Source organism: Eleutherodactylus coqui, chromosome 2 (genome assembly GCF_035609145.1).
Source record: "Eleutherodactylus coqui strain aEleCoq1 chromosome 2, aEleCoq1.hap1, whole genome shotgun sequence".
Classification (NCBI taxonomy): Eukaryota; Metazoa; Chordata; class Amphibia; order Anura; family Eleutherodactylidae; genus Eleutherodactylus; species Eleutherodactylus coqui.
In genome coordinates, this window is record NC_089838.1 from 214,237,118 (window position 1) to 214,263,011 (window position 25,894).

The 25,894-nt window shown below is 43.7% G+C and overlaps 1 protein-coding gene across 1 annotated transcript in view; it reads right to left on the bottom strand.

Annotated features, from left to right (window-relative positions):
* Positions 1 to 853: 853 nt before the first annotated feature.
* Positions 854 to 25,894, bottom strand: part of LOC136612255 (myb-like protein X) — a 50,064-nt gene continuing 25,023 nt past the window's right edge. The window contains exons 4-8 of the mRNA XM_066592472.1: positions 18,519 to 18,689; positions 16,023 to 16,077; positions 7,395 to 7,497; positions 4,713 to 4,963; positions 854 to 1,972 (exon numbers count right to left, since the gene is read on the bottom strand). Coding sequence (XP_066448569.1) covers positions 1,305 to 1,972; positions 4,713 to 4,963; positions 7,395 to 7,497; positions 16,023 to 16,077; positions 18,519 to 18,689 — 1,248 coding nt within the window. The 3' untranslated portion in view covers positions 854 to 1,304. The remainder of the gene's footprint in view (positions 1,973 to 4,712; positions 4,964 to 7,394; positions 7,498 to 16,022; positions 16,078 to 18,518; positions 18,690 to 25,894) is intronic.

Consider the following 25,894-nt stretch of genomic DNA (forward strand, 5'->3'; position numbering starts at 1 on the left):
GGGGGGCAGGGGGAGGCGTGGCGGAGCAAGGGGTAACAGGGGGGAGCCCTCTCTCCCTCTCCCCCCCCCCACTCCCCGCTGCAACCCCCCACTCACCCACGGCGCCCCCCGAATCTTTTCACCCGAATACGGAAGTACTCGAAAATCGCGGTGCTCGGGCGAAAAAGGGGCGTGGCCGAGTAGGTTCGCTCATCTCTATTAATGTATATTAGTAAGTTTTCTTTTTCCTTACACAATGCTTTAAATATTGAAAAATTGAAAAAAGAACAAAAAAATCTACACATAATTGGTATTGACACATTCATAAGAACCGGTATATAGCATTATTCAGCATGGTAAATTCTGTAGAAAAAAAAAATGTTAAAATTAAAATGCCAAAATAGTGGTTTTCTGTTCATCTCGCTTCCCCAAAACATGAAGGAAAAGTAATCAAAAAGTTGTAAACATCTCAATTTTGATAGCAATAAAAACTACAAGTCATCGTGTAAAAAAGAAGGTCTCATACCGTTCTGTGGACAGAGAACTAAAAATGCTCTGGTCTTGGGATGTGGTGACACACACAAAAAACAAGAGTGTGTATGTTGTGCAAAAGTCGTTAACATAACAAAACTTATATAAATTTGTTGTTGTCATAAATGTAATGAAAGTTTAAAAAAGTAGAAAAAAGGTAACATAATAGTTATACAACATATACGCTGTAAAAATAAATCCCAAAAAACAATGGTTAAATTCCTTTTTTTTCATTGCTGCTTAGCAAAAAAATGAACACAAAACGTAGTCAATACATTATATGTACCTGAAATTGATTTGTATAAAAGCTAGTACGCGTCTATCAAAACACAAGTTATGACCATAAAGCACAAATGGGACATGATTTACTGGCTCTTGAGGCTAAAATTAGTTATGTCAGATATTTTTACATGAAATATACAATCAAACTCTACAGTACAAAGTGACATTTTCAGGAACGTTTTTCCAATTTTAATATAACTGTTAGGCGGTTAGAAGGGTTGTCAAACAAGGTTGAAGAATGGGGTTCCATGTTGGCAACAAACCGGTCTTGTTGTGGCAGATCCAGCCTGGAATTTGAATGGTGGCCATGTATTATTACATTTCTACTGTACAGGTTGCTGCGGAGGAAATGCGTAGTCCGGCTAGAGGAACCAGACCCCACTTAAGTTTTTATAAAAGGTCTGTCTCCAGTAAACACAGTTATGCAGATATTACAGTACGTGGCCAACTTTGCAAAAATGTTGTACATTTTCAGGGTTAATAATGTTACAATATGATTAGTATTATATGTTTTAGAATATTGTGTTTAAAATATCTTCGTCATTCGATTCCAAACCTTTTCCCACGTCTTCTATGTCTTCTTCATACTCGGGTTCTTCATCTGCTTTATAAATATCCCAGTCTGTATTTGTTATTTTCTCCAGCTTCGGTCTCTGACGGTCTTTTTGAACTTCCAAAATCTTTTCTGTGCCATTTGCTTTGCCCTCACTTTTCTTGTTATCTTCTGCCATTGTGATGTTTTCTTTTGAGTTATGAGTAAGTGCTTCATTTGTAAGAACGTTTCTGTCTTCTGTTCTGCTGCCTTGATTTGTTAGTTGTATCCTTTCAGTTTTGGGATATTGAGGATTCGTAACATTCTCAATCTTGGTTTGGTTATGTTTTTCAAACTCTGTAGTCTCATTTAGAGCAGGAAGTTTTTCATTCCTTCTTGTTTGTTGTTCTGGGGTTTCTTTTTGACTTTCTACTTTTTCTTGCATTGTGATATTTTGGGGTACATCTTTTTTATTCTTTTCAGCCTCTTCAGTTTGTGATTTAAAAATATTGTCTTCTGTTGAATTTTGTGTTTTCTCAAGCTTTATACCCTCATCTTCATTATCTTTAGTAAAGTTTAATACGTTTATTTCTGAAATCACATCTTGTAATGTCTGTATGGCCTTCAGGCTGCTTTGTTTATCATGACCTAGAACAATGCCCATAAATTAATTAGTATAACATTGTCTAATAACACATACAATGTTTGCTATATCCAGATGATTTGTTTAGTGGCTACTAGAGATGAGCAAGTATACTCGCTAAGGGCAATTGTACGATCGAGCATTGCCCTTAGCGAGTACCTGCCCGCTCGGGAGCAAAGATTCGGCTGCCGGCGGTGCGCGGGGAACTGCGGGGGAGAGTGGGGAGGAACGGAGGGGAGATCTCTCTCCCTCTCTCCCCCCCCCCGCTCCCCCCTGCTCATGACCGCAATTCACCTGTCACCCGTGCCGGCAGCCGAACCTTTTCTCCCGAGCGGGGAGATACTCACTAAGGCCTCAGTCACACGGGCGCATCAGCACCTGTATACCGGCGCCGATGCGCCCGTGTAACTGACACCAGCAGACGGACGTACCTGCAGACGGCCGTCTCTCTGCAGCGCTGGAGGAAAGAACATGTGACCGGCTTCATTGCCAGTCATGTGTTCTTTCCTCCGGCGCTGCTGAGAGACGACCGTCTGCAGGTACGTCCGTCTCCTTCCTGCAGTCACACGGCCGCATCGGCGCCGGTGTACGGGTGCCGATGCGCCCGTGTGACTGAGGCCTAAGGACAATGCTCGATCGAGCAATTGTCCTTAGCAAGTATGCTCGCTCATTTCTAGTGGCTACCCATTGTCTGAAATAATTTTCACATTTTGGATAAGAATCTGTACATTTCATACTATACTATTGACATGGGTCCATCCATAATTGTCAAATTTAAAACACATTTATTGAATAATTGCTGAATACTTAAATCAAGAATCACTTTGTGATCCCAGAGAGATGAGTTAAAGCTTTTGCAGCCCCCTCATTTTAAAACCTTCTGTATATTTATGTAATTGAAGTGTTGCCTTGTATGTTGATCAGCTTTTACAGATAAATACTATATACTGTGTCCATCATGGTGTGACACATAATTTAGATGACACACTGCCACCTGCAGGAAAATTACAAGATGGACAAATACTGCTGAAAAATTGCTGAAGATAATACCACAGTAAATGTGCATCTTTTGAGTGAATGTTAGTTTATTTAGTTTTGCACTACAAATAGCATGAAGTTGTAGTGTAAATACTAAACTTACAGTTTGAATTGAGAAGGGTAAATCAGGACTGCAGCATAAAAAGGAATTAAAGTTCCAGCGTACTCTTCCAAGACTCGGGGTGGCAGTATACATTTTTGATCAGAAAAATTATTAAAGGGGTATTCTCATCTTGGACACTTATGGCATATCCACAGAATATGCCATACATATCTGATAAGTGCAGGTCCCACCTCCAGGACCTGCATGTATCTCTAGAACAGAAATCCCCAGACCCTATCCTGGCTCATCCCCACTACCTGAGGTGGCTACAGGAACCGGTGTACTGGTTGTTCTTTATTTTTTCTGTAACTCCCACTAAAGTGACTGAGAGTTGTGTAAAGATTATCGCACATTAAGCTGTGTGGCTTTGCACCTCAAAAGTTATGGAAATAGTGTAGCTTATTGTGCTACACTATTTCTTAACTCCTGTTCACTTCTATGAGGGTTACAGAAGTAGCATAGAAATGCCTTTTCGGCTATTTCCATAATCCTAGCTATCTGTGGCTGCAGAAAGCAGCCTTGTCTCTTTTTATTGCCATTGGTATGGATGAGCTGAAATGGAGAAGAGTAGAGAATAAGGAAAAAGTGCTAAGTGGAAAGTAAAAGAAAAGATATGCTCTCATAATACAGAAGGAGAAAGAAACAGATGGAGGCCCTTTTTAGAGCTTCGTCTTTGGGCGACCACTTTTTAACAAAAAGAGACAAAGCATTGGGGCAACTGGATATTAATCGATACTAATACCACATGCCAACCACCCATGCTCTACTGTCTCTGATCTAGCTCCATAATCCCGAAATGAAGGGATGATAAACCTAGCCCCATACTAAATCTATTTAGAAGACCTAATAAAAGAACTAATGGGTTATTAATGCCAACATTTAACCCATCTCAGTGAAAAACCTTCTATAACGTGAAGATATCTAAGGATAATAACATAGTATGGGGAAGATTAACTAAAGAAGGAATTCAACATCTACATATCAGTTCCTGCGTATCTTTCTACCACTCTATCACTACCTTACCTGCATAAAGGACCTCTTGGTACTGATAAGAAGTGGTAGTAGTCTCTTTTGACTGAGACTTGTACACCTCTTCAAATATAGAGGTTTATGTGTAGTGCCCTATTTGTGTTATATGGTTTTTATCTATAATTTGTCTAAACTGTGAAGGGCTTTCTATTTGACTATTAGACATTCTGCCCCTGTGATCAAATTGTAATTATTCCCATTATTGTGTGGTGTTATAAGGAAAATACTCTAATTTCAAAAGGCCTCCTCTAGCTATCTTACTTTATACTTTTTCACATTTCTCAACCTTACACCTCTTTTTTTGTTGCTGGATGTACAATAAAGTGTGACAATTCAGGCTTTTCAGCTATAAAAAAGCAACCTTGTGTCAGTTGCATCGGGAATGTTACTAAACACCTTTAGATATTTTACCAGGATAAGTTTAGTGGTTTTGTATCATTCCATATTTGTGAAATATCAGTGACCATAAAAAAAGCTTCATCGTCGCTCTACTGAAGAACTGTTAGTAATAAATTCATCCTGCCACATTAACATTATAATATAATTTAACAGATCAAGTCTTCAGAAAGTCTTACCAAAGTTTGTTGTGGTGTACTTTGCAGGTGGACTTCGGAATTCTGTACTGTGTTTCTCATTAGTTTTATAAAAATCTTGTGGCGGTGACACCAATAAAGTGCTTATGGTAGCTTTTTCTAAAGCACTTGATTGTATTCTTGGTCTTCCAATGAAAGTTTCATTTGGTTTTCTTACTTGTGTTATTTTTCGGATCAGGTTTTCTTTATTGCACAGCTCACTCAGCTTACTAATGACACTCATACACTGAGTCCTACAAGGAATTAAAACATATTATTACTAAAGCTAAACAAGATGTTATTTAACCAAGTGGTGGCATGCATCGTACATTCACAGTGCTGCCACCAAGGGATTTGTGCAAGCCGCAATACATGTATGGTTTTGTGTTGGCTTGGGCTCAGGAGATGACCCAGTCCCCCAGTTTGCCATCTTAGTACACTTGCCAGAGGCAAGGCCTAATGTGATACCTGTCAACGTTACATGTTATGCAAAGATATTACACTGAAATATGAAAGTACTGTAGTGTATTACATGAACAATCAAGCAAAACCTCCACACCCTATTAAAATGCTTTATTATGTCAAAAGGAAAAAAATACTCATAATTGGTCCATAATAATATTCCGTTTATAGTGGCCTAAACCATAAAACTGTTGCATTGTTTAACCTGCATTACACCGAATGATGTAAAAAAACTGAGATAATGCTAGAATTGCTGTTTTTGTTCATTTGCATCCCAAACAATAGAATGTAAAGAGATCAAAAATGTATACGGTACCAATGAAAGCATCAACTCATCCTGCAAAAACAAGCTCTCATTGACAAAAAAATAAAAATGCTGTGACTCTCGAAATATAATGACACAAAAACAATTTTGAAATTTTTTTTAAATGGCTTATTGATCAAAAATAGCAAAACGTTGTAGAATTACTAATTTAGCATGTCCGTAATCATACTGACATACAGAATAAAGTTAACATGTTATTTATACCGCACAGTGAATGCCAAAAAAACAATGGTGGAATCGCAAAAAAATAATTTTTCAATACATTGAATGTACCCTAGAATACTGCTATTAGAAAATGCAAATTGCAAAGAAGAAAATAAGTCTTGATATGATATTTCCACCTAAAAAATAATAAAATTATGCGTCACTGGTGGTGATGAAAAGACGGAAAAAAATTGTCGTATTTGAAGGCCAGTATAGTCTGTGTTCTTGTGGGGTTAAATACATTACACACATACACAGCCATGTGACAAAAATGTCTTATAAAACATAATTTCATAACTATTAATTCTTTTTAAGTTATATGTTTCTTATTTTCCACATTTCAGTATTTTGTAGAGTTCTCCTTTCAACATCAGTAATAGAGATGAGCGAGCATACTCGCTAAGGCAAACGACTCGAGCGAGTAGTGCCTTATGCGAGTACCTGCCCGCTCGTCTCTAAAGATTTGGGTGCCGGCAGGGGTGTGAGGAGTGGCGGAGAGGAACGGGGGGAGATCTCTCTCTCACTCTCTTCCCCCCATTCCCCTCTGCTCACTCCCGCAACTCACCGCTCTCCCCTGCTGGCACCCGAATCTTTAGAGACGAGCAGGCAGGTACTCGCATAAGGCACTACTTGCTCAAGTAGTTTGCCTTAGCGAGTATGCTCGCTCATCTCTAATCAGTAAGCATTAAAATGGGTTTGCCACTTGTAAAGCTCATTTGCTGTGCAAATAAAAGTACTATAACGTTGTAATATGCTGTAGTTTGTGTTTCAACTTCTTATGATTTTGAAGATGTTTGTTTCCTGTCAGTAAATTATAACACTGGGGCTTATTTGCAGTTGAAAATGCAACAGTTTTTTGACACAAATTGCACATGAAAACTGTCAAACACCCTTTGCGCCACATTTACTATGTTTTTCAGACATTTTTAGACACTTTTTTGCTGTGTCTGACAAAGCGGCCTTCCTTTGTAATAAAACAAATGGGGGTGTGGCCTAAATTGCACCATAATTTGTTGTGAATTGTGCCAAAATATTGTCATAAGTTTTGAAGTAAATTAAAGCAATTACGAAATAGTCTAAACTTAGACTAGAGAGTCTTACATTTTGACAGGTTCCACAGCAAAATCCACAGCATTTCCACAAAAGACACAGGGCTAAAATATGTAGCATCAATGTGGATTTTGACTCAAAAACAGCTGTGGAAGTGCAGCTGATTTCAGAAGATACCGGGCTTCCTCTCACTTCCAAAGGCTTTGCGCTCTTGGCGCCTCCTTTTCCGGGCTCTGGGTGGCCTTTTGTGAGCACCACTAGTAAGGTAAAATGGAAGTGGCGAGCACCTAATAGAGGATGCCGGGTGCCCAGAATATTAGAGGTAATTCGAGGTCATAAGGTATTCCACACAAACTCTTTTTTGTAGGAGTGTCCCGTGGTAACATTTTTTTCCATGGGGTGCTCCAAGGCTGAAAAGTTTGAGAAACAGTGATAAAGATGTTAAAAAAAATTGTGTCCTGCAAAGAACAGGTTTTATAACCATATGAAGAAGTCCAAAGCTAAATAAAAATCTTTTACTAACCCCTCACTAAAAAATAATGTACAATTATCATCTGTGCTTTGTTCCTGTTTAGATCCTGTGGCTGGTGACTGTTAAACAACTGGTGCAATTGATGGGGACAATATAATTTTTTATTACTTACGACTGAGTTGAAAACTTTTCCAGAAGTCTTGATTGATTTTTTTCAAACTGCTGCATTACAGACCGAAGATGTTCAAAATGATACTTTAAACTTTCATACTGAGCTGAAGTCATAAAAAAATACATTACAAATGTCATCTTTGTCTAAGAAAGGTTCATATACTTCACACCAAAGACTAAGGCCGGGCTCACACGAACATATTTGGATTGCGTATTACGCTTGCAATGTAGGCCTCAGTCAGACGGGCGTTTTTTCGTGTGATTTGCGCATGCGCATGCGTCCGGCGATTTTTTAAAACCATTGCTTTGCAATGGTATCTGACACATGAGCGCTTTTTATGCGCTCGTCCGATAAATTATAGAACAGAAATCGCAGATCGCACCTATCTGCGATCTGCGATTCCTGTTCTCTTCTCTATATGCGCTCAATGGGGCTAGCGGCAGCAGCGCCGACCCCATTGAGAACATATAGAAGACAAATCATTCTTCTCTGCTACCGCTGTAACAGCTGTGGCAGAGAAGAACGATGTTTTCCCATTGAATTCAATGGAGCCGGCAATACAGCCGGCTCCATTGAAAGCAATGGGCTGCCGGCGATCGCAGGATGAATTGTCGGGAAGGGCTTAAATATATAAGCCCTTACCTGCAATTCATCCAGAAATGTGTTAAAATAAAAAATATATATATACTCACCTTGTCCCGGCAGACGGTGTTCAGCGCGGCCGGCCTGCAGTGGGTGTGAAGGGGGTGTGAGTCAGAGCTGCCCCTGATTGGCTCAGCGCTGAGCCAATCAGAGGCAGGTCTCACTCACACCCATTCATGAATTCATGAATTTATATATTTAAGCCCCTTCCCGACAATTCATCCCACACTCGCCCGCAGCGCATTGCTTTCAATGGAGCCGGCTGTATTGCCGGCTCTATTGAATGCAATGCGCTGGACAGCTCCGGCCTGTTTCTAATGAAACGCGGCTAGGAGCAGATTTTCGGGCGATTTTCGGGCACCGGTCACGCGATTTGCGGCTGCGCATCCGTCATGCGATCCGCAAATCGCGCGAAAAAACGCCCGTCTGACTAAGGCCTGAGTCATCCTTTCAGAGGGAGCTATTTCTACTAAACTACAGTTGGAACTTCTGTGAATTACTATTTTTTGCTTGCTTGGTTGTGCTGATATTTTCACTGCAGTTATTTTTTTGTGAAGCATACAAGAACCCTTAAAGGAGTTGTCTAGTACTTTAAGGATCTATCCTGAGGTTAGGTCATCAATAGATGATTGGCAAGTGTCTGCTGTTCGGGATCCCCGCTGATCAGCTGTCTGCTGCGCCACTTTATTAGTGCACTGAGCTGATTTCTACAGGAAGCAGACAGCTCTGTTCTCACTGCAGTGGCCAGGCTTGGTATTGCAGGCCATTCACTTCAATGAGAACTTTGACCGCAATACCAGGCCATGCCACTACAATGGAAACAGAGCTGTCTTCTTCCTGCAGAAATCATCATAGTGCACTAGCACATCAGCTTGGAAAATCCCTGGTGATAGATCCCCACCAATCTGCTGCTGATAACCTATTCTGAAGATAGGCTATCAGTAGTTTGCCACTGGACAACCCCTTAAAGTCCAAGATCTTTTTAAGGTTTATATATATTAGGCAATAAAAGATATTATTCTGAATCTCTAGTAAATATATCTATTATACACTCAACGAGTATGAAATGCTACAGATACCAAAAACTAGTAAAGGGTTAAAGCACTATGACATAGATTGAATTCACAAGCACAAATACAGCAGCTGAGTAAATATAAAGACAGGTCAATAAGGACAGGCTTTTGGTCTTAAATAGATCTAATTTGCTCTCAAGCAGAAATATCATTACATAAATAGTAACAAATGAACACTGTCTGCTCCAATTAGATAACTTGCTTTTAGATTGGACGTGCAGTCATTCTTATCTTGTAACTGCAATATGGTTCTAATTACAATGAGCAAAAGTAATTTGGGTGACTAGAGTATCTACATGTCTTACTTACTCTGTTGGAAGTTGTATTTATTCCAGTTCCCACAAGAGTATTATTTTTCCAGCCAACAACCAAATTATTGGTGAGCCGTAATTAAAGAGAACCTGTCATGGCAGACATATTTCTGTACTTAAAAAGCCCTACAACTTAGGCCGCCTGCAGACGAGCGGGTCGGATCCGGCAGCGAGAATTCTCGCCGCGGGACCCGACCCGAGAGCCTGCAGGGACGAGCGCGTACTCACCCGCGCCTGGCGGCCCCGGCTCTTTCATGTGCCGGCTGCGGCGCAGCCGGCGCATGCGCAGACCGGAGCCGGCGGCCGAGTGAGTGCGAGCCCCGCACAAAAATAGGACATGCCGCGGATTGTTTGCCGCGCGAGATTTCGCGCGGCCAAACCGCGGCCGTCTGCATAGGAGTGCGTATTGTAATGCACTCCTATGCAAACTTTCAGTGGCGGAAATCCCGCGGGAAATACCGCCGCGGGATTTCCGCCCATGTGCAGGCGGCCTTCCAGTCACCTCATCCACCAGACAGCAGCTACCAGCCACCAGCCTGTAGCCACAAGCCACCAGCCTGCCACAAGCCAAAAGCCTGCAGCCACCAGTCATCAGCCACCAGCCTGCAGCCACAAGCCACCAGGCGTAACGAATAATGATCGACATGGGCAAACTTGTCGCAATGATGCAGGACTTCCCTAGCATATGGGACAGTAACTCCTCAGAGTACTTAAACAAGAATCGAAAGGAACAATCCTGGCTTCAACTCTCCGCTCAGGTTTATGGGGATGCCTGGACGAACGCAATAGAAGCGGAAAAGAAGAACTTGCGTGAGTATTATTCGCTATTGCGTCAAATGTCCTTTTTTTTTCATTTTAACCCCTTAGTGGCCAAGCAGTTTTACTTTTGTTTTTATTGTGCTTTTTTCCATCCCCACTTTTAACCCCTTGGTGACGGAGCTTTTTTGCTTTTTTCCTTTTTTCTCCCTACTCTCTAAAAAAATCGTAGTTCCTTTATTTATCCATCGATGTCGCTGTATAAGGGCTTGTTTTTTAGCAGGACGAGTTGTATTTTGCAATGGCACTATTTATTGTACCATATAATTTACTGAAAAACCTTTAAAAAATTGTAATTGGAGAGAAAAAAAAAGACTTTCCACCATCTTTCGGTGCGTCCTGTTTCTGCAGCGCGCAAAGTGCAACAAAAACGACCTGATATTTTTATTCTATGGGTCAGTACGATTACTACGTTACCAAACTTATATAGTATTTTTTTTGCTGTAGTACTTGTATTTTTTTTTGTAAGATATTAAATTTTTTTAAATTATTTTCTGTGTCCATTTTCTGCGGGCAATAACTTTATTTCTTTGGCGACATAGTTGTGTGAGGGCTCATTTTGTGCAGTATGTCCTGACGTTTCTGCTGGTACCATTTTCGCATACAGTTGACTTTTTGATCGCCTTTTATTACATTTTTTCTCGGAAATAGGGTGACCGAAAAAGTGCATTTCGGGCGTAGTTTCTTTATTTTTTTTGACCACATTCACCGTGCAGGGTAAATCATACATTACTTTGATAGATCAGACTTTTACGGATGCAGCGATACCAAAACGGTCACACTGCAGGACGGACGACTCTCCGCAACGCTGGCAGAAAAGAGCACATGACCGGCTCCATTGCCGGACTTGTGTTCTTTCCTCCAGCTCTGTGGAAAGACATCCATCCTGCATTGCGGCCGTCTTGTGCAGGAAGACGGGTGCATCAGCTGCCAGGATGCGCCCAAGTTACTAAGCCCTTCCTCCTTTTTGCGGGAACAGTTGTATTTTCCACTGGTGCCACTGAAGCGGCATTTATTGGGTTAATTGCCTTGTTCAGCAGACACCCGCAATGTGTAGAGGGAGATAGGTAGTATTTCTTGCCAATGCAGGATGTAAGAACGCAAAATCTGTAGTAATGAATTCCTCTTGTGAATTTTTTTGCAGTGACTGAAATAAAGTCACGCTGGAGAAGCACCCGAAAAAAGTTACATGGATCAACCATGCCCACAAAGACATCTGCTCACCGGGTGAAAGCATGTTGCCAGAATAATTTAACGGTGCTCACACAAGCAAGAGGGACAAAACGGAGTCTGGGTGTTGGTTTTTAAGCTGTTTTCCAAGGAATGGGCAGTTCTCTAGGGGTTGGGTTTACAATAAGGGGCGTCTGCTGGTTTTTCTGCGCATTTTTTTCCGCAACACATCTGCGTATATCCGCGTGTGATTTTTCACGCATCCGCACCTATCCGCAAGCACATTTAGGTACCATACGCGCGTGAAAATCCGCTAGTGGAATCCGGAACGCTCGTGTGCAGGCGGCCTTAGGCCACCTGCAGACGAGCGGGTCGGATCCAGCAGCGAGAATTCTCGCCGCGGGACCCGACCCGAGAGCCTGCAGGGACGAGCGCGTACTCACCTGCGCCTGGCGGCCCCGGCTCTTTCATGTGCCGGCTGCGGCGCAGCCGGCGCATGCGCAGACCGGAGCCGGCGGCCGGGTGAGTGCGTGCCCCGCACAAAAATAGGACATGCCGCGGTTTGTTTGCCGCGCGAGATTTCGCGCGGCCAAACCGCGGCCGTCTGCATAGGAGTGCGTATTGTAATGCACTCCTATGCAAACTTTCAGTGGCGGAAATCCCACGGGAAATACTGCCGCGGGATTTTCGCCCGTGTGCAGGCGGCCTTAAGTAGTGAAAAAAAAGTCCAAGCATCATCTATAAGAACCAATGCTTGTACCAGTGGTACAAGTGTCTCCAGTTCATAAGCAGATAAGCTTCTCTAGATAGAAAATTCGGCCTGCAGTGACAAATGGAAAATCTGGCATGATTGAAGAAGAATTTGTTAATGGGTTGTCTCACCAAATATAACCTGTTTCTAATTGGAGGCGCTACAACGGTTAGCTGATTGCCATGGATCTTTCTCATGGCACTTCTAACAAACAGCTGATGTTGCTGGGAAAGGCGTGGGCAGCTTGCTGCATGTAAATGTAGTATTAGGCTCTGTTCATACCACATTGGGATGTGTTTGGCATATACACCAGGAAATGCTCCTAGCATGTACCCCAAATGTAGGTCTCCATTAAATCAGCTAAAGGCCTGAAGACTGTCCTTTTGGCCTCTGCCAGGCAAGTATCCATAAGTATACCTTTTATCTTGAGCTATGGAATATCATAGTAGACTTTTAAATGGGAGCCCATTAACAACTATATGCCTTTACAGTGGGATAAGTTGTAGCCTTCCATCCGAAGTATATGTGGAAGACCCCCACCTCACCCCCCCCCAACATATGCCTCCAGTGTTGGTTCTAACCTCATGAGAGCAGTAACATACCTGTTAGCCATTAAGATGAATAATCCTCTATGTTGTGCACGAACATTTCGAATCTCTAGGCGGGAGGTTTTTAATTAGCGGCGGCCCCATTGAAAGCAATGGGAGAACATCGCGATCCTCTGCCACAGCTGTAAGAGGGGATTCTTTAATCCCAGCTGGGAGTACCCTTGTTACTGAACACTGTGACAGTGCTGTCACAGTGTTCAGTGACAAGGGGACTCCCCGCGGGGGATTTTGACGCGTGGCACGGACCTATGTGTGCACGCATGTCCTATGTTTGCACACCTGTAAAACACAGACATGTGAACACAGCATAGGAAACCAATGGTTCTAAATAGATGCGTGGTTTTGTGCGCGCGTATGTACGTACATAAACACGCTCGTGTGAATGAGGCCTTAGATAGTTTGGCAATAAGCAATGCTTAGAAGAAAGAACACACATTTCTACATCTAATATTTCTACTGTCTTTTCCTTAAGCAATAAATAGTGGTTTGTAGTTACTGCCTATTTCCATCACAGGTCAAGAAAATATTGACCCTTCTAGTGATTAATGTCTGGTGTTTGTACAGCTTGCAGACACAACATTCATGCGAAAGTGAAGTAAGCTGAGAAATTCATAGTGCTCTAACTAGTAAAATATTTATGTCTGTTATTATTATGGTTATGCAGAAGGTACTTCAACTCTATTTTAAAAGCTTTCATCGTTGTACAGTACTATGAATCTTAAAAGGAGAATTCCACCTTAATCTTTCCTTGTAAGTCAAATAGGAGGCCAGGAGGTAACACTAGTGAGCACTTACCCCACTGATCCCCAGTATGTATGAACGAGCTTCATGACTTGGAAAGAATCCAAACCATACCTTAGCCCAGTCCTCATGATAGAATGCCCTTGAAATCACAAGCATTGTGCAAGAGTTACGAGACTGTGCCAGCATGAGTGATGTTCAGGGGCTTTGAAGAACATATTGTTATTATTTACTTAAAGGGGTTGTCCCGCGCCGAAACGGTTTTTTTTTTTTTTCAACCCCCCCCCCCCCCGTTCGGCGCGAGACAACCCCGATGCAGGGGTTAAAAAAGATCACCGGACAGCGCTTACCTGAATCCCCGCGCTCCGGTGACTTCTTACTTACCCGGTGAAGATGGCCGCCGGCATCTTCTCCCTTCGTGGACCGCAGGGCTTCTGTGCGGTCCATTGCCGATTCCAGCCTCCTGATTGGCTGGAATCGGCACGTGACGGGGCGGAGCTACACAGAGCTACACGGAGCCCCATTGAGAAGATAAGAAGACCCGGACTGCGCAAGCGCGTCTAATTTGGCCATTAGACGGCGAAAATTAGACGGCAACCATGGAGACGAGGACGCTAGCAACGGAACAGGTAAGTGAAAAACTTTTTATAACTTCTGTATGGCTCATAATTAATGCACAATGTACATTACAAAGTGCATTAATATGGCCATACAGAAGTGTATAGACCCACTTGCTGCCGCGGGACAACCCCTTTAAACCTGGTTTTCTAGACCACCAAGGCTCTTGTCACTGCTGAGGATTGAAGAATAAGTCCTCACACGAGAAGTTCAACTAAGGTCATAGAGTGCTTTCACATGTTCAAAATGGCAGTGTTTTTGAAGCAAGGGTCATTACCAAATCGACAAAACTGCACATGATTTACCATTAAATGCCATGATTTTGCAGTTTGCTTTCTGGTCTCACAGCCTCTACAAGTGTAAGAACCATACTTATAGAAGCAACCTCAGACTGCTAGATGTGTTTGATATTTTAGTGCCTTAAAAGGGTATTCCCATCTTGGCTTTTCATGGCTGAGATGGGAAAACCCAGCCATTTGTTTCCAACCACCTGTCAGAAACAGCCAAGTGCTTCAGCCCTGCTTGTGTAATTCTTGATGAAGTGAATGAGAGGTATGGAAACAGTGTAACACAACATGCTACACTATTTCCATAACTCTGCGAGTTATGGGAATAGCATAGCACGCTGTGTCAGGGCTCCTGCACACTTGCTTTTTTCTTGTGCATTTTTTTTCACGCGATATTGCTGCGTTTTTTTCATGCGATTGTCAATGGGACTTTCTAATTTTAAAAATGCATTTCACAAAAATCGCAAATTTCCAACTTGCGATGTGTTTTTAACATTAGAAAGTTCCATTAACAATTGCGTGAAAAATAGCAGCGATATCACGTGAAAAAAACGCGCAAGAAAAACGCAAGTGAGCAGGAGCCCTTAGGACTTAGTCACACGGGCGCATCGGCGCCCGTGTTACTGCAGGTAGAAGACGGCCGCACTTCAGGACGGACGTCTCTCTTCAGCGCCGGAAGAAAGAACATGTGACCGGCTTCATGTGTTCTTTCTTCAGCGCTGCGGGGAGTCGTCCGTCTTGAAGTACGGCCGTCTTCTTCCTGCAGCAAGGGCTCAGTCACACGGGCGCATCGGCGTCCATGTACGGGTGCCGATGCGCCCGTGTGACTAAGCCCTTATGCTGTTTCCTTAGCTTTCATTCACTTCAATGAAAAACAGCACAGAGCTAAAGAACCTGGCTGTTCTTGTAGCACCAGCCAGGTGAACGATAACTATAGCAGCTGATTTCTATCTTGACTATGAAAAGCAGAGATGGGAATACCTCTTTAAGCTTCAACCTATTTTAGACATTTAAACCCAAGCAATTTTGTTTTTCAATTTCATCATTGGTGCCATAACTTTTTTCCATTGATGTAGCTGTATAGTATCATGTTTTCTGCACAAGTTGTAGTTTCTATTAGCACTGTTTTGGAGTAAATATAAATTTTTGTTTAACTTTTATTTACTTTCTTTTGCTATTTGTTTACACTGTTTAACGTGTGATACAAATAACATGTTTGTTTACTTTATGGCTCAATATGAATACGATAATATCAAATATTTATTAAGTTTTAGTATTTTTTCACAATAAAAGAATGTGGGAGAAAGTTTTGTTCCCAATTGAGTGCCTCCTGTGGTCGGCATTGTGTTGTAGCTAGTAGAGAAGTAGCTGCTGCAGGACTCATACTATTCAGTCACTGATGGTCATACAGCGCAATCAACAGCATTGGTGTATATTATAAGGAATAATGTATTGTCTACTAGAAATTATTCAGAATATTAGAAATTGCCTTGTAGGTGACCTGTATGAAAGTGCTTAGTCTCTTGCTTTATGCTTTTTAGATTTTATATAATTATATTATATTTGTACGCCTGGATACATAACAGAAAATAAATTGCACATAAATCTTACTTTGTATTTCTGTAATTGTATCATCTTTTGATGAAATAGTCTGTAGTAGATCATCCTGTAAGACAATATTTAAAATAGCACACTTTATAAATAAGGAATAAGCATACGTATAAGCAATTTTGATATATTATGCATAGAATTTAATAGCACTCAGTATCATGTAGACCTATTTTATTTGGTGTACTGTTTTTTTAAAGCCTGTAGATAGGGTATTTTAGCAAGGGTATATAGAGCATGACTCGGTGTGAACTGAGCCTAATAAATATAAAGTGACGTCATGTCTCATATTGATGTGGCTCCTTCTAGTAGTCATGTGGGAATAACAAATATAACACCACTGATCTTGGTTAAAGCAACACCTTTTCATCCTAAAAGTATCCTTCAGAGATTGTGTAAGCTAATCTAGGTGCTCAAAAACAAAAAAGAATAAAATGCAGTATATGGAAATCTTTAGCACGTATCATAACATTCTTGGGTACTCAGACCTTAACCCTTTCCAATCCACTGTCTGACATCTAAAGACATTCTGATTGAAGGCTGAGCAGCTCCAATGTCGAACGACGTCTGGCAGGGTATTCTTACTGTAGATTACTGGCCGCTCTGTTGTCAGGGGCCTCTCCAGCATATCCCATACTGCAGTACTGGCTCTAGCCAGCAGATGGCGCCATTGTATAATGGAAGAAAGAGAAATCCCCCTAGGAAACCCTGAATCCAAAATTGGATTGCAAAGGGTTAACGGGTTATTCCCAAAATGGGCTTTTATCACCTATCCACAAGTTAGGAGATTGAAGTTTAATTGGTGGGGGCCTCTACTGAGACCCCCACTGATCCTGAGAACGCGGGTCACGTGTCCACCTCTTCCCCCCACTGCGCGTACACTGCACCCCCTGCAGTGACATGGAGATTGCATGTAATGTTGTCTGAGCATGTGTGGTGTTGCTCAATTCATTTCAACGGGGCTGATGGAAAGTACAAACACTCGGCTATCTCCAGCAGTCCCACAGAAGATAAGTGGAGCATCACTGTGTATGCTTGACTGTCACTCCACCCAAGCTGCTCCTTACTGCAGAAGGTACAGTAAGCCCACAGTGAAGCTGCAGGATGTGTTTGGAGGGAGATCAAGCGTGCCCAATCGCAGTATGATGTAATGCAGTGGCATTACATCATACTGCAGAAGCGATCAAAGCATCGTAAGTTGTTGTTCCCTCTTGGACTTAAAAAAAAGCAAAAATAAGATTAATAAAGTTTTACTAATTATTAGAAAAAAAAGTAATAAAAGTAAAAAAAAACATTTATAATAAAAGAATCTGAATAATAAAACAAAAATACATATTTGGTATCGCTGCGCCCATAAAAGTCCAATCTATCAAAGTAATGCATTATTTACCACATGATGAACGTCGTCAGAAATGCGCTTTTTTGGTCACCTTGTCTCCAAGAAAAAATGCCATAAAAAGCGATCAAAAAGTTGTATGTATTCCAAAATGGTACCAATGCAAACTGGTGTAAAAAAGTTGAAAATTTTTGCTCAAGAGGGAATTTGTCTAAAACTTTATTGACTTTTTGCGCCAGCCTTGCCACTTTGCAAAAGAATAGGTAGGGCTTTAGGAGGGTGCGTGGCTGTCCCCAGACTGACAGAATTATGTGTAGTTTACACCAGAAACTGGTGGAAATTATGCCAGAAATGTACACCAGGTCAGACCTGGTGTACATTTCCATGTAGGTGCACAGAGATGCCAACATTTGCCTAATACATAAAGAGCTGTGCAACTGTGAAATGCCGGTCTTAATAAATTTCCCCCTACGGCCATGCAGGGATATAGAAACAATTCAAAAAACAGCTAAAAGATATATTAAGAAACAATTGGAGCAGAAGTTTCAGCCTGTGCAAATAAAAAATCCATAGTATTCAAGGATGGAAACTCACTTTAAGGCCTCTTTCACATGGCCATAATACAGTAGTCCCTTAAGTTACAGTATTAATTTGTCTTGGGATGAGCATTGTGTGTTGAAACTATAACACCTTGAGACTATAACTTTATGAAAAATCAGTAATTGGTTCAAAGTCCCCAAAATGTCAACTCAAAATAATGCAAAATAAAGATGAAAAGAAAAATAATTCGATAAAGCATACAGATAAAGTAAGACCTTACATATAAAGCCAGAAGGAACGTTTGGAAACTGTAAACCACTTTATGTGTTGAGGGCAGGAACTTATTACTTGTAGTACCACATTGTACTGTTAAGAGGTGATACTAGACAGCCAGCCAAACTAGACAGCCAGCCAAGCAAATGTTGCATGGCATGGTGCATTCTACAGCTGATCTTGAAGCGACTGGTAACGCCGAGTCCTTCAAAGCAAGCTGATCCCTCATTCCTATAATATTTGTATAAGATAATATGGTTGTCACATCAGGATTTGTGACAAATGTGTTTCTTTAAATTATGTAGCTCACAATTACAGCTATAATTCTACATACATGCTTTGTTAATTACCTTTTCTTTTTCACAGATTGCATTTTGCTTCATTGTTTGGAACTCATGCATTCCTTGCAGCCTCTTCAGTTCTTTATTCTTGTTTTCTATCTGGGTTTGTAATAGAGATGCCTTGCGCTCTACAATCGTTCTATCTGCTAAAATATGTTGAGTTTGTATTTTCATCTTTTCCTGAAAGAAAGTGGTGAAAACAGAGCCTAAATAATGTATGTAGCCTTACTTATATTAAGCATGGGATTACACACAGATTTTTTGTAATGTGATATTCACACTCTTTAAGGCCAGACTGGTTTCACATCTGTGTCAGAGCCTCTGTCCAGAGGGTCCGTTGCAGATCCGGTTGCACATGCTGGAAAAAAAAGTGTTGCATGCAACCCAAGTTTTAAGGAAATTAAGTAATGTGATAGACAGATCATCCGTTTTTATATTTAAGGACTCTATAGTGACAGGGTCTGTGGTGCTGATATTCAAAAAGGAGTCTAAAAGCGAAACTACAAACTTCTATTTGGGTAAAATGTTTGAGGGATTTCTAAGAGATGCTATCCTGGAGTACCTCAAGGAAAATAGCTGTACCAGCATGGGTTTATGAGGGGCTGCTCTTGTCAAACCAGTCTCATCAGGGGGTAAGTTTTTGACTGAACCGAGAGAGTCATTGGATCTTGAATGTCTTGATTTTTCCAAAGTATTTGATACTGTGCCACATAAAAGGTTGGTATTAGAGATGAGCGAGCACCAAAATGCTCGGGTGCTGGTTACTCGGGACGAAAATTTCGCGATGGTCGAGTGTTCGTTTCAAATAACGAACCCCATTGAAGTCAATGGGCGACCCGAGCATTTTTGTATATTGCCGATGCTCGCTAAGGTTTCCATTTGTGAAAATCTGGGCAATTCAAGAAAGTGATGGGAACGACACAGAAACGGATAGGGCAGGCGAGGGGCTACATGTTGGGCTGCATCTCAAGTTCCCAGGTCCCACTATTAAGCCACAATAGCGGCAAGAGTTGCCCCCCCCTCCCAACAATTTTTACTTCTGAAAAGCCCTCATTAGCAATGCATACCTTAGCTAAGCACCACACTACCTCCAACAAAGCACAATCACTGCCTGCATGACACTCCGCTGCCACTTCTCCTGGGTTACATGCTGCCCAACCCCCCGTATGCCATGAGGAGGAACCGCAGGCACACACTGCAGAGGGTTGGCACGGCTAGGCAGCGACCTTCTTTAAAAGGGGCGGGGCGATAGCCCACAATGCTGTACAGAAGCAATGAGAAATATAATCCTGTGCCACCGCCATCAGGAGCTGCACACGTGGGCATAGCAATGGGGAACCTATGTGCCACACACTATTCATTCTGTCAAGGTGTCTGCATGCCCCAGTCAGACCGCGTTTTTTTAATAAATAGTCACAGGCAGGTACAACTCCGCAATGGGAATTCCGTGTGCACCCACAGCATGGGTGGCTCCCTGGAACCCACCGGCTGTACATAAATGTATCCCATTGCAGTGCCCTGGACAGCAGAGCTAACGTTAGATTAAATGCAGGTGGGCTTGGGCCCACACTGCATGCCCCAGTAAGACTGGGGTTCTTTAGAAGTGGACACATGCAGTTACAACTCCGTGTGGACCGACAGCATGGGTGGGTCCCAGGAAGCCACCGGCGGTACATAAATATATCCCATTGCAGTGCCCAGCACAGCTGAGGTAATGTGATGTTTAATGCAGGTGGGCTTGGGCCCACACTGCATGCCCCAGTCAGACTGGGGTTCTTTAGAATTGGACACATGCAGTTACAACTCCGTGTGGACCGACAGCATGGGTGGGTGCCAGGAAGCCACCGGCGGTACATAAATATATCCCATTGCAGTGCCCAGCACAGCTGAGGTAATGTGATGTTTAATGCAGGTGGGCTACAAATTACTAGGATTACACTGTAGGCGAGGGCCCAAAAAAATTGGTGTACAACAGTACTAATGTACCTGAGAAAAATTGCCCATGCCCAACCAAGAGGGCAGGTGAAACCCATTAATCGCTTTGGTTAATGAGGCTTAATTTGTAACTAGGCCTGTAGGCAGCCCAGTTAAAATAAAAATTGGTTCAGGTGCAAGTTTCAATGCTTTAATGAGCATTGAAACGTATAAACATTGTTTACAAGAGTTATATGACTGAGCCTTGTGGCCCTAAGAAAAATTGCCCGTTCGGCGTGATTACGTGAGGTTTCAGGAGGAGGAGCAGGAGGATGAATATAATACACAGATTGATGAAGCTAAAAGGTCCCCGTTTTTGATGGTGATAGAAAACGATGCTTCCATCCGCGGGTGCAGCCTACGTATTGTTTAGGTAACGCTGCTGTCCGCTGGTGAAGAAGAGAAGTCTGGGGAAATCCAGGCTTTGTTCATCTTGATGAGTGTAAGCCTGTCGGCACTGTCGGTTGACAGGTGGGTACGCTTATCCGTGATGATTCCCCCAGCCACACTAAACACCCTCTCTGACAAGACGCTAGCCGCAGGACAAGCAAGCACCTCCAGGGCATACAGCGTGAGTTCAGGCCTCGTGTCCAACTTCGACACCCAGTAGTTGTAGGGGGCAGAGGCGTCACCGAGGACGGTCGTGCGATCGGCTACGTACTCCCTCACCATCCATTTACAGTGCTCCCGCCGACTCAGCCTTGACTGGGGAGCGGTGACACAGTCTTGCTGGGGAGCCGTGACACAGTCTTGCTGGGGAGCCATATAGCTGTCAAAGGCCTTGGAGAGTGTTGCCCTGCCTGTGCTGTACATGCTGCCTGATCTCCGCGCCTCCCCTGCTACCTGGCCCTCGGAACTGCGCCTTCTGCCACTAGCACTGTCGGATTGGTATGTTACCATCAGTTTGTCCGCCAGGGTCCTGTAGTATAGCATCACTCTCGAACCCCTTTCCTCTTCGGGTATGAGAGTGGAAAGGTTCTCCTTATACCGTGGGTCGAGCAGTGTGTACACCCAGTAATCCGTAGTGGCCAGAATGCGTGTAACGCGAGGGTCACGAGAAAGGCATCCTAACATGAAGTCAGCCATGTGTGCCAGGGTACCTGTACGCAACACATGGCTGTCCTCACTAGGAAGATCACTTTCAGGATCCTCCTCCTCCTCCTCCTCCTCCTCCTCTGGCCATACACGCTGAAAGGATGACAGGCAAGCAGCATGGGTACCCTCAGCAGTGGGCCAAGCTGTCTCTTCCCCCTCCTCCTCATGCTCCTCCCCCTCCTCCTCCTCCTCAACGCGCTGAGATATAGACATGAGGGTGCTCTGACTATCCAGCGACATACTGTCTTCACCCGCCTCCGTTTCCGAGCACAAAGCGTCTGCCTTTATGCTTTGCAGGGAACTTCTCAAGAGGCATAGCAGAGGAATGGTGACGCTAATGATTGCAGCATCCCCGCTCACCATCTGGGTAGACTCCTCAAAGTTTCCAAGGACCTGGCAGATGTCTGCCAACCAGGCCCAGTCTTCTGTAAAGAATTGAGGAGGCTGACTCCCACTACGCCGCCCATGTTGGAGTTGGTATTCCACTATAGCTCTACGCTGCTCATAGAGTCTGGTTAACATGTGGAGCGTAGAGTTCCACCGGTTGGAGACTCAGCGGCGAAAGCTAGCGGTCTGCTCTGTCAGACCCTGCAGCAGTTCGTGGGCCGTGTGCCTCTTCTCTCCTAAGCTGAGTAGTTTCAGCACGGCCTGCTGACACTTGCCCACCGCTGTGCTGCCACGCCACGCGACACCAACTGCTGGCGACGTGCTGCTGCTGACACATCTTGATTGCGAGACAGAGGTTGCATTGGAGGAGGAGGAGGGTGGTTTAGTGGAGGAAGCATACACCGCCGCAGATACCAGCACCGAGCTGGGGCCCGCAATTCGGGGGGTGGGTAGGACGTGAGCGGTCCCAGGCTCTGACTCGGTCCCAGCCTCCACTAAATTCACCCAATGTGCTGTCAGGGAGATATAGTGGCCCTGCCCGCCTGTGCTTGTCCACGTGTCCGTTGTTAAGTGGACCTTGGCAGTAACCGCGTTGGTGAGGGCGCGTACAATGTTGCGGGAGACGTGGTTGTGCAGGGCTGGGACGGCACATCGGGAAAAGTAGTGGCGACTGGGAACCGAGTAGCGCGGGGCCGTCGCCGCCATCTTGCTTTTGAAAGCCTCCGTTTCCACAAGCCTATATGGCAGCATCTCCAGGCTGATCAATTTGGCTATGTGAACGTTTAACGCTTGAGCGTGCGGGTGCGTGGCGGCGTACTTGCGCTTGCGCTCAAACACTTGCGCTAGCGACGGCTGGACTGTGCGCTGAGAGACATTGGTGGATGGGGCCGAGGACAGCGGAGGTGAGGGTGTGGGTGCAGGCCATGAGACGGTTGTGCCTGTGTCCTGAGAGGGGGGTTGGATCTCAGTGGCAGGTTGGGGCACAGGGGGAGAGGCAGTGGTGCAACCGGAGGCGGTGAACGGCCTTCGTCCCACCTTGTGGGGTGCTTGGCCATCATATGCCTGCGCATGCTGGTGGTATTACGAGTAGAGCAGAAACAGAACGCTGTAATTAAATGTGCCGCTTATTGGCCTGTGGTTGGAGGCTGACTTCGCTTACGGAACGCACAGCAGAGCCAGGAAAGAATTTTGCGCAAGCCTGTTGTAACACTTAGCTGGCTGCTTATTAATTAGGACAACTACCCCCAGCAGAGACGCAGTACACTGAGGACGGTCACAGGCAGCCCAAATAGATTTTTTTTTCCCCAAATTGTTTTGGAAAAGCCCACTGCCTATATAGACAGTATATCTCTTTCACTGTCCCTGCCTCACCACTACTGGCCCTGGACTATGTAAAATTACTGCAGACTGTTTCTCTCTGGACAGGATGACAGCGGTGATGTAACGGCCAACGCAGAGCCAGGAAAGAATTTTGCGCAAGCCTGCTGTAACACTTAGCTGGCTGCGTATTAATTAGGACTACTACCCTCAGCAGAGACGCAGTACACTGAGGACGGTCACAGGCAGCCCAAATAGATTTTTTTTTCCCCAAATTGTTTTGGAAAAGCCCACTGCCTATATAGACAGTATATCTCTTTCACTGTCCCTGCCTCACCACTACTGGCACTAGAATATGTAAAATTACTGCAGACTGAGGGCGCAATGCTCTGCACGGCCGATATACAAAAAAAAAAAAGTGCAACACTGCAAAAAGCAGCCTCAACAGTACTGCACACGGTCAGATGTGGCCCTAAGAAGGACCGTTGGGGTTCTTGAAGCCTAAAATCACTCCTAACACTCTCCCTATAGCAGCTCCACCATCAGCAGCACTTTCCCTGAGCTATGTCAGAATGCATCTGTGGCGAGCCGCGGGAGGGGCCGATTTTTATACTCGGGTGACACCTGATCTCCCCAGCCACTCACTGCAGGGGGGTGGTATAGGGCTTGAACGTCTCAGGGGGAAGTTGTAATGCCTTCCCTGTCTTTCAATTGCCCAGAAAAGCGCGCTAACGTCTCAGAGATGAAAGTGAAAGTAACTTGAACATCGCGTGGTACTCGTCACGAGTAACGAGCATCTCGAACACGCTAATACTCGAACGAGTATCAAGCTCGGACGAGTACGTTCGCTCATCTCTAGTTGGTATATAAAATGGGAATGCTTGGTCTGGGTGAGAATGTGTGTAAGTGGTTATGTAACTGGTCAGTGATATAAAGCAGAGGGTGGTTATTAATTGTACTTACAGGGTTCAATACTGGGTCCTATTTTTTTAAATATATTTATTAATGACCTTGTATAATACATAATAAACAATGTTGTGGAGGGATTGTGCAATAAAATATCAATATTTGCAGATGATACAAAACTATGCAAAGCAATTAACACAAGAGAGGACGCAAGTTGCAAATGGATCTGGATAAGTTGGGGGTTTGGGCAGAAAAGTGGCAAATAAGGGTTAATACTGATAAATGTAAGGTTATGCACATGGGCAAGGGAAATATTTGTCACCATTACACACTAAATGGGAAACCATTGGGTAACACTGAAATGGGAAAGGATTTTAATTAACTGTAAACATAATTGGAGCAACCAGTGTCAGGCAGCTGCTGACAATATTGTGAACAGTTTTGGTGACCAGTACTCAATAAGGACATATCAAAGTCGGGCAACTAAAGTAATAAGCAAAATTGGCATTATTTAGTTTAGAAAAAAGTTGGTTAAGGGTCAACCCAACAACTATGTACAAATATATCAGGGGATAATACAGAGATCTCTCTCATGATCTATTTATACCCAGGACTGTGACTAACAAGGTGCCATCCTCTACGTCTAGAGAAAAGAAGGCCTCCACATCGACTGTAAGAGCAGTAAGACTATGGAACTCTCTGTCTGAGGATGTGGTGATGGTGAACGCACTTAAAGAGTATAAGAGGGGTCTGTACAACTTTCTTGAGTGTAATAATATTACATGTTATAATCACTGATTACTTCAGATGGGTTGTTGATCCAGGAATTATTCTGATTGCCGAACTTGGAGTCGGGAAGGAATTTATTTCCCCTAAAATGAGGACAATTGGCCTGATTGTAATTTTTTAGCTGGGGTCACACGGGATATATTCCCAGCGAAAAACCGCAAGATATCCGCCGGGAAAGCGCAGCTTCAAAACCCACGGCACTTAGCCATGGGTTTTGGAGCGGCTTGGCCACATGCTTTTCCGTTGCGGCCAGTGCTCCCATAGGAGTGTGGCCGCAGCGGAAAAAAGAGAGAATGGACATGCTGCGGCCGGGGAATCTGCGGCCTTGCCGCAACGGATTCGCCGTCCCGTGTGGATGAGATTTTTCACAAATCTCATCCACATGGCTGGCTAATTCTGGGATTAGTGGCCACAGGTAGATTTGCCACGGCGAAATTCTGGACGGAATTTCCGCGGCAAATCCGTCCTGTATGAACCCAGCCTTTGCCTTCCTTTGGATCAACATTGCCGGAAAACAGGCTGAACTGGATGAACATAGATCTTTTTTCAGTATGAAATACAATGTTACTATGTTATATTATAATTATTGACACAGGCACATTTACATGGAGGAATAATCGGGAATGAACATTTGTACAAAGTTTTATTCGGGCGATAAGGGATAAATGTTATGTTCACTGGGACCCTTAGTATATGGCGCACCCCGAATACCCTGGTATTAAACAACGGTGCACATGTTTGACCACTGTTCCATTCACTGTCCATGGAGATAGCCGAGCAATTCACTCAGCTGTCTCTTTTGGTCCATTAAACGTGAATGGAGTGGTGGCCGCACACGTGCACTGCCACTCTATTTACCTGGGGGTGAGATTGATGTTCTTATGATCCCTCAGGCCCCCAGAGGTCAGACTCTCAGT